Source organism: Ursus maritimus, unplaced genomic scaffold (assembly GCF_017311325.1).
Source record: "Ursus maritimus isolate PB19 unplaced genomic scaffold, ASM1731132v1 scaffold_23, whole genome shotgun sequence".
NCBI classification, from domain to species: domain Eukaryota; kingdom Metazoa; phylum Chordata; class Mammalia; order Carnivora; family Ursidae; genus Ursus; species Ursus maritimus.
Window position 1 is genome coordinate 37,496,413 of NW_024424786.1, and position 8,966 is coordinate 37,505,378.

General features: G+C 51.1%; 2 protein-coding genes across 2 annotated transcripts; one reads left to right on the plus strand and one right to left on the minus strand.

The window, feature by feature from the left end:
* Positions 1 to 743: 743 nt before the first annotated feature.
* Positions 744 to 3,921, minus strand: TMEM258 (transmembrane protein 258). Its single transcript, XM_008707491.2, has 4 exons — positions 3,739 to 3,921; positions 2,143 to 2,252; positions 1,429 to 1,566; positions 744 to 847 (listed from the first exon to the last, which is right to left on the minus strand). Exons 1-3 carry the CDS (start codon positions 3,904 to 3,906, stop codon positions 1,440 to 1,442), a joined length of 405 nt encoding a protein of 134 aa, XP_008705713.1. The 5' UTR covers positions 3,907 to 3,921; the 3' UTR covers positions 744 to 847; positions 1,429 to 1,439.
* Positions 3,922 to 4,047: 126 nt separating this feature from the next.
* Positions 4,048 to 8,349, plus strand: FEN1 (flap structure-specific endonuclease 1). Its single transcript, XM_008707492.2, has 2 exons — positions 4,048 to 4,200; positions 6,459 to 8,349. The coding sequence occupies exon 2, from the start codon at positions 6,480 to 6,482 to the stop codon at positions 7,620 to 7,622; it is 1,143 nt and encodes a 380-aa protein (XP_008705714.1). The 5' UTR covers positions 4,048 to 4,200; positions 6,459 to 6,479; the 3' UTR covers positions 7,623 to 8,349.
* Positions 8,350 to 8,966: the final 617 nt, after the last annotated feature.

The window sequence follows — 8,966 nt, forward strand, 5'->3', positions numbered from 1 at the left end:
CTCGTATTTATCGTGTACCAACTCTGACTCTGGAGTGGGCCGAGGGAAGCAGCCCTGGGCCTGCTTGCTTCCTGTCCCTGTTCTTTTCTTCTGAAGTAAATATACGTATATAAATAAATGTAAAAATATGGCTTTGTATCTGACCTTGCCTCCCCATCTCTTCTTGAGACTGTTGTGGTGGGAGATGAGTCGCCTGTGGGGCTGAGACCAACTGGAGTCTCTGGGGTTCCTGAGCCAGATGGATGCCTTGTATCCCATTACCCTCCTTAGCTTCGTGCTAGGCTTGGGAACAGGATCAGCAGCCCCCTCCCCGAGCCACATCCCATGGACCTACTGCGGCCCCACCTGGGTTAAAGGAGTCACCCTAGGGTAAACCTCCTCTGGGGACAAGCTGAGCCTTGTGAAGGTCCCCAGCACACAGAATGGTGGCCACACTTAGAGGATGGGACTGGCTCAGGGCAGACTTGATTGGTGTGGGTTCCCAGAGAAGTCTGCTCTAAAAAACACAGAAGAGGATAGGCCTGGCCCCCTCCTATCCCCAGAGCTTTAAATTCCAAGGACAGACACCCCTCGCATACCCGCCTCACCCCTCACAGGTAGAGAGAGAGTAGGGCTTCCCGGCAGCAGGAACGATCTGAAAGGCAGAAGAAAAATGGGAAGGGGTGGGACCAGGGAAGTCACATAGGTCCCGGCGCCACTCCACCACCACCCCACCCCTGCGGAATGGGCGCCAGACGGGAGCGTCACGCGTCTGCCTTTATTGGTAGCAGCAGGTGGGACACTCCAGCAACAGTAAAAAAAATTAATTTACAAAAGCAGGAATTCAGAGAAGCCGCCTGGTTGGAACCTGAAAGAGGAGAGGGGGTATCAAAATGAGACCGATGACCCTTCTTTCCACCCCCTTTTCTCACTGGACCCTGTGCTCCTGGGGCAAGGGCTGAGGGGCACACTACTCTGAAGCTGAGCCACCAAAACCGATTCTCAGTGACCTGTTCAGTGGATTATCTGCAGCAAGGGTTTCCGGGTTTTTCTTCATCACTGTCAAGATTTTAATGACTGCAAACAGTCAAACTAACCACGATGGTATGGCTTGCAGCAAGTTCTAAGTCCCAGATTCTGACCCCCTTCTAATTCATTCCGCAGCGGCCACTCTAGGTCAGTGGTGTATGGTGTGTAAGAACGCAAATGTAGAACACGGGAAGACTGCGCCCACAGCCCTATGAAGTATATCCCAGAGCCCGATCAAGGCCCTGGGCAGTGTGCAGAACTTAGAATGACAATGTAGGTCACAGATCCCCACACGTGTCTGGTGTCCCTCTCCACTCTGCTGAGTCTGTCACCACTAACCAAAGTGTTGCACAGGCCTGAGGACCCTGCTGATGGGGATGCGGGAAGCTTCTCTAGTGCCCACCCTGTCACAGCTCTTACCCTTTGGAAGCTCATACGTAGATGCCAACCCAGAGCAGGAGGAAGAGGACTCCAAAGCCCATGAAGAGCGAGGCCACCAAGGAGATGAGGAGCTCTTTGTAGATATCCCGAGTGTACTTGGTGGAGGTAACCTCATAACTGGAGGGTGATTAAGGAGAAGCAAAGGGATGGACTGCATAGGACAGGAAGCCTGGCCAGTGCAGCTCTGGGAAAAAGGTACAGGGTGAGGGCTTTCTAGAAAGCTTGCCTGGCTAAGTGTCGCCAGGAAGAGCAGCTGGAGAGATGCCCTGGACTCTGTTGCTCCATACCAGCCCTCAATCGCCCGTGAAGAAAATCAGGCCCAGAGGGGTTAGGTCATTTGTTCCAGGTCACACAGCTAGTGAACAGTGGAACTGGCACTAGCCCTCAGATCTCCTGCCGCCTGAGCAGACCCTTCTTTTACCACTTTTCCAACTTCAGATCCCCTATCCCCAACCTCCAGTCCAGCCAGGCCTTCTGTTCACTATCCTGGAAATCTGAAGAGCAAACTGAGCTCCCCTGAACTTGGGAAATAAGGCCTGACCTTGGACATCAACAGCTTTTCTTCAACCTCCTTACCTTCCCCCTACCCCCACACCAGAGCAAAACCGGCAGGGTGCATGTACCCAGCATGGTTTCTCCCTCGGTTTCCCACATTGCTAACTCTGGCCCACTGGCTGCTCAGTAAAAGGATACACGAAGAACCAGGCAGTAAAGAACATGCCAATTGCCAAGAGCACCACGGTCAGATGGGGGAAGACAGCAGGGTTCACTGGGCTGGTGTATCTGCTCATGGCCTCGAGCTCCTAGGGGAGGGCATGAGATCAGAGCTATCAAAGAATCGCAGGACTTCAACCTGAGGGAGGGTGTGAGGTCATCAAGGAGCCCCCTTCTTCTAGGACTGTTAAAGGTCTGTTTCAGCCTGGGAAATATGGAAGTCTGTATTTCCAGCATCAAGCGATTCCATTTGGAAGTGACAACAATGACATTTTAAACTAAGGTGATGCTTTGCTTTTTCAACATGAGACAAGAAGGGCAGCTGAGAGTCTGAGGCTGACACAGAAGGTGACTGATTAGCTATCGACCAGTGGCCCCTAACATTTTTTGAGACCACTGATGACTATGAAAAAAATGTGATAAAAAGTATGGATCCTCCCCAGGGTAAACCACAGGCAAGAAAAAGTTTGCCTATAATTTTAGGAGCCACGTCTGTAGACACCAAGCTCAGAATCCTGCTGTAATTCAGAGCCTGGGCCAGGACCCAAATTCAACTACTCTATCTGTATTCTTCACACTATGCTATTACAGAATCTACTGGCCAAAGACTTCAGTTAATAATCTGGCTCTACTGAATAACAGGACTCTCAGTAAAGTAGTTATAATAACACCACTCACAGAGTTGATATATGATTTAAGAAAGATGACCAACGTCAAAGCATCTAGCTCACTTCCTGGCATAGAGTAGTCCTTCAAAAGGTGTTTGTTTCCTTCCCAAGCTTACAGGGAAGATTATGAGATAATGCTTGTGAAGCAGGGCCGTAAACCTAAAGTTCTGTACAAATGTTGACTTCCATTGTCACTCACTAGCCAACGCTCCTAAAGTCCAGAACATAACAACTCTAGAGAAATAAATTGACCCCATTGTTCTAAGAGACACTGGAATTCAATTCAGTAAACATGTATGCCCCCCCCCACCCCCAAATGAGAAAGACAATCGCTGCCATTTATTCGGCCTCCAATTGCAGGCCCTGTGTTTGGCGCTGGGAATACAAAGATGAATAGACATCATCCCAGAGCTAGATGCGCGTCAGACGGTGGTCACTAGGAGGCGTGGCAGATAACAAAGAAGTCCATGACATGTGGCAAGAGGTCTGTACAGAGGTTGTGGGAGCTCCCAGGAGAGAGCGGCCGAGTGCCTGAGAGACTTGGATGTGCTTCACCAAGAAGGTGACATCCGCCCTGGGCCTTGCAGGATGAGTAGGAGTTCAGCAGGAGGTAGAACTTTCCAAACAGAGATAACACCTTAATCACAGGTAACAGAGATAAAAGCTCAAGGTATTAAAAATGCACCTCACACGCCTCACCCCTTAAAAGTCGCGAGATCAAAACCTCAGCCGAACGAGTCCAGGGCAAGGGGCTTCCCTTCCCACCCCTTAGCCCAAGCCAGAAGATACAGGAGCCTCCAGCTGTCTGGATCTCGGGCGTCTGAGGCCTTCGCGAGAGAAAGGGGGTGTGGAACGGGCCCCAAGGGCGCCCCACAGGCCTGTCCGGACCGCCCCTCAACCCCCTCACCATTTTGTCAGGCACAGGGTCATCCGCCGATCCGCCACCGGAATAACACGTCGGCAGGAGCAGGGGCCCTGTTCGGCCGGAAGAGGAAGTGCGCCCGCGCGAGTGGCATTGTGGGATTTGTAGTCCTGTGGGTTCAGGGGTAACGGGGGCTGGGACCTGTGGGCGCATAATGTGGGGCTGGGGCAAGCGATGGAGAAGGGTAGGGCAGAGCCGCTGAGAGGGCTCGTTCTCCCCGGCGGGACTGTTTGCCACAAGGGGAACTGGCCGAGGGGGTCGGGGCCTGCACCACACTTCCCAGGAGGCTGTGCGCGGCGTCGGGTCACGTAACGGGAGCGCGGGCTTTGGAAGGCGGCGGAGCGGGACGGGATCCGCGGCTGAGCTGAGGAGGGTGCGGGGTTGAGCACAGTCCTGGGTAGCACCGGACGAGCGCTAGCTGTCGAGGCCTCGCGCCACAAAGGCCAGGTGAGACCCCATGGGAAGGAAGCGTCTCCGAGGGCGGCGGGGTCCGCCTCGCGCTGGTTGCTGTGGGGGACCGTCTGCCGCGCGCGGGGCGCAGACCAGAGCGCGGGCCCGCCACCTTTCCGCTTGGACCGGTCGCCTAACCTCCGAGAGTCTTGGTTCATTTGTGGAAGGAGGGAAATAGCTTCCACCTTAGGGGGCCGTTGTGTATTTCGACCAAGATCCTGGATGGGAAACATTTTGGAGACTTCACTAGTTTAGACCCCTTTCCCACCTCCCTCTGTTGCGGGCTGTGGGAGGCTGGCCGGCCAGCAGACACTGAGCCCTCGGTAAGCCTTTTAGCAAAGCAGCCAGCCTGAGGCCGGACCCAGAGGATCGAATGGCTTCTGCGGGAGGAACGGTTCCGAGGACCCAGTGTATGGCAGGAGCTAGGGGATGGCGGGAGGAGGGCATGGCTGAGCAGCAGTGAGAAAGGGCAGGCCTTGTCCCAGCCTTGACATTGGCCCCCAGACTGAAGGTAGGTTGGGAGGCAAAGCACGGAAGATCTTGACGCCAGGTTGAGGTGTTTGGACTTAAGTAGAAGGGGGCATGTAGCAGCATCACTTACGCCTTAGAAGCCTGTGAAAAGTGGGAGCAACGAAAAGGTCTTAAAAAAAAATGTCTAGTGTAATAGTTCTTGAAGTGTTGGACACGTACCACCAGCGGGCACACGATGACTTTAAATGGCACCCAAAAAATCCCTTTTAATAGTCACATTTAACACATTTATAACGGATGTGACACGGACATTACTGCTTAAGAGGAGTTCTCTTTTTCAGCCTACCTTAGTTTTTAAAGCAATGGTGTTCATTTAAAGAAAATAGTGAATGAAAGTACAGGTTTTAGATGAAAGTGGCAAAAAATTGTGAGGGTCGTTTGGATCTGACCGTAGTTTGGGGAAACACTGCCCTGGGAAGTGCTCGTGGAGGGGCCTGAACCACAGAAGTGCAGTATGGTGCTGAGCGCCTATAGCCTGCCAGGCTCCTAGATCAGGACCTAGGGTCAGGTAGGAGCCATGGAGTTCACATTTCAGACTCAGTGTTGGAGACAGGATACAAAGGGAAAGACTAAAAATTCCCAGCAACATCATGGTAGAAGTGTCGATGGTGAGAGGGATACTGAAGGGAGACTCGAGCAGCAGCAGTTACGAGAAAGCCACATAACTCCCGTTCAGATATGTTGTTCTTTGCCAGTCCTTCTTCAGGGCTACTGTACGAGTCAGGATTCTCCAGGGAAACAAGATACAGGATATGGACATATATAAGATTTATTTTAAGGAGTTGGCTCAGGTGATTGTAGAGGTTGGCAAGGTTGGAAATGCTCGGTTTAGAAACTCATGCAGGAGTTGATGCTGCGGTCTTCAGGCAGAATTTCTTTGGGAAACCTCAGTTTTTGCTTCCAAGGCCTTCCAACTGAGTGAATGAGGCCCACCCGTATGATGGAGGGTAATCTCCTTTGCATAAAGCCAACTGGTGATAGATGTCAGAAAATAACTTTCACAGCAACACCTGGGTTAGCGTTAGAGTAAATAACCGGGTGCCTTAGCCTAGCCAAGTTGGCACATAAAACTGACCATCACAGCTGCTAAGAGGCGGGGAGCCAGAGAAATGAGTTTGGGGATGTTCGGTGACTGGCAAAAAAGTACAGAGGAGGAACGTATGAGTTGTCAACGAACTGGCAAGAAGATAGATAACTCGTGTTTATTTTGCCACTGTGCACATTCAGCCTTGTATTATGGTTGCTTTTGTACCTGTGTCATCTCGTTGTCGTCTTTGTTCAGCCAGTATTTGCTTGTCCTTCAGGGCTTGGTTCTGTCATTACGATCCCTGGGCTCCTCAGGCCAGGCCAGGCACTCTCCTCTGGACTTGCAGGGTCCTTGATCCCAGTCAGTTTGTAGGCCTTACCGCGTGCAAGCCCTGTTGCTGCCTTATCCACGAAACCGTAAATCCGTCGACATCAGCAGGATCTTATTCCTCTTGACACCCAATTTTCCCCCCAATACTCAGGAAGCCTTAGTATTAATTGAGGGGACTCCCTTGCTAGACGGTAAGTTTTTTTGCGAATGGCGACTTTGTCTTGTTCATCTTTTCATCCTCTGCGGTCCCAAATTGGCGTCCTTTTTGTTGTGCTCAGTTTGTTCAGTTGAAGGCATGAAGTTGGTGAGATAGCACCAGTTACAACCCTTGATCCTCCTCTTCTTATTTTACTCCTTCCTTTTTTAGCTGTCGCTCCTCTGCATTGCTATGGGAATTCAAGGCCTGGCCAAACTGATTGCTGATGTGGCCCCTGGTGCCATCCGGGAGAATGACATCAAGAGCTACTTTGGCCGCAAGGTGGCTATTGATGCATCTATGAGCATTTATCAGTTCCTGATTGCTGTTCGCCAGGGTGGGGATGTGCTGCAGAATGAGGAGGGGGAGACTACCAGCCACCTGATGGGCATGTTCTACCGCACCATCCGCATGATGGAGAACGGCATCAAGCCCGTGTATGTCTTTGATGGCAAGCCGCCACAGCTCAAGTCAGGTGAGCTGGCCAAACGCGGTGAGCGGCGGGCTGAGGCAGAGAAGCAGCTGCAGCAGGCTCAGGCCGCCGGGGACGAGGAGGAGGTGGAAAAGTTTACTAAGAGGCTGGTAAAGGTCACCAAGCAACATAATGATGAGTGCAAGCATCTCCTGAGCCTCATGGGCGTCCCGTACCTTGATGCGCCCAGTGAGGCCGAGGCCAGCTGTGCTGCCCTAGTGAAGGCTGGCAAAGTCTATGCCGCGGCCACCGAGGACATGGATTGCCTGACCTTTGGCAGCCCCGTGCTAATGCGGCACCTGACTGCCAGTGAGGCCAAGAAGCTGCCCATCCAGGAATTCCACCTGAGCCGGATTCTGCAGGAGCTGGGCCTGAACCAGGAGCAGTTTGTAGATCTGTGCATCCTGCTGGGCAGTGACTACTGTGAGAGCATTCGGGGCATTGGGCCCAAGCGGGCGGTGGATCTCATCCAGAAGTACAAGAGCATCGAGGAGATTGTGCGTCGGCTTGACCCCAACAAGTACCCCGTGCCAGAAAATTGGCTCCACAAGGAGGCCCAGCAGCTCTTCCTGGAGCCCGAGGTGCTTGACCCAGAGTCTGTGGAGCTGAAGTGGAGCGAGCCCAATGAAGAAGAGCTTGTCAAGTTCATGTGTGGTGAAAAGCAGTTCTCTGAGGAGCGAATCCGCAGTGGGGTCAGGCGACTGAGCAAGAGCCGCCAAGGTAGCACCCAGGGCCGCCTGGATGATTTCTTCAAGGTGACTGGCTCGCTCTCTTCAGCTAAGCGCAAGGAGCCAGAGCCCAAGGGATCTGCTAAGAAGAAGGCAAAGACTGGGGCAGCAGGGAAGTTCAAAAGGGGAAAATGAACGAGTTTCCCCTCACACTCCTTGACCCCAGAATATCTGTTTTATCGTACCCGCAAGAGCTAGCACTAGAGAAAGTTCTGGGGGCAGGGAGGGGATTGCATTGCTTCTCTAGCTCTACCCTTCTCAGTAGTGCTTTTCCCTTTTGTACTTGATCTTATGGCAAGAAGGCCACAGAGCTACTTTGTTTTCTTCTTTTTTAGCTCAGGAAAGTATGTCAGGCTCAAAACACCTCTCAGGCAATTTAATGGACTCTGAATCTATTGTTAAATGAAAGTGCTAGCAAGTTTTGAAGAGGGAGTGGGAGATAAATGGTAGAGACAGCAGACTGGACAAAAATGATTCCCTAGCTGACCGGAGTGGTGGTGGAAGCAGACTGCACTTCTCTCTGGCTCAGCCTTGACCTGCCCTGTGGGACAGCCATCAGGAAGACCGAGTCTTAACAGATGGGGAGAGCTGCTGAGAACTAAGACAGGCAGGGAGAACTGGAGTCCCTGGAGTTGGCAAGAAGGGTCCGATTACTGGTTATGTGTCCTGGGGTGGGCAGAAACTTGAACTTGTTATGTAACTTGAGTCTTCACAGTGGTTATTTAGAGACGTAAGTTGGAGAAATCCTAATGTCCTCTCTGAGGCAGTCAAATGAGTTGAGACTTTGGGATAAGATGCTATTTTCATGTGCTGTTTTTGTTTTAAAGGTATGAGAAAAGAGTCAATAAAATTATAAAAGTAACCAGAATGTCATGTTCTCTGAAAACATTTGAAAACATCTCAACTGTCCCCAGGCTTCAGGCAGTATCATAATGTTCTTTTCCACCCCCGGAGGAGAACACCCCAGAATTGTACCGTTACAAGAAGTTTGAGAGTGGCCACAAGATGGCACCACACTCCATAGAATGGCTAAAGCAGCTTTGGCGGTACTTAAGCCATTTGGAGGAGGATGCCTAGTTTAACTTAACTAGGAAAGAAGTTTTAATAGATTGAATGGGTTTCTAGTTTCCCACCTACTGTGTGAGATTAAGGGGCTCCTTTGAGAAAGCCTCACAGTTTTGATCAACTACTTTATAGCGTACGAACATTTACCTTACCAGTTTATAAATTGTGAAAAAACTGTCCAGAAATTACTTTCCTGTTCCTTTTGTGACATCAAATTCAGGTTGCTGTTTCCCTTAGAGATGGAATGTTCTAAAAGTTTTATAATCCTGATAAACCTTGGTGGGGAGTTTCTAATTTTTTAGCATTCCTGTCAGTGCTGTTTGAAGTTAACAGGCAACACGTAAGCAGTCTGAAATTTAAACTGCCAATATTCTAACAGATTAAGCAGGTAGAAGACTGAAGGCTGGTGGTTTT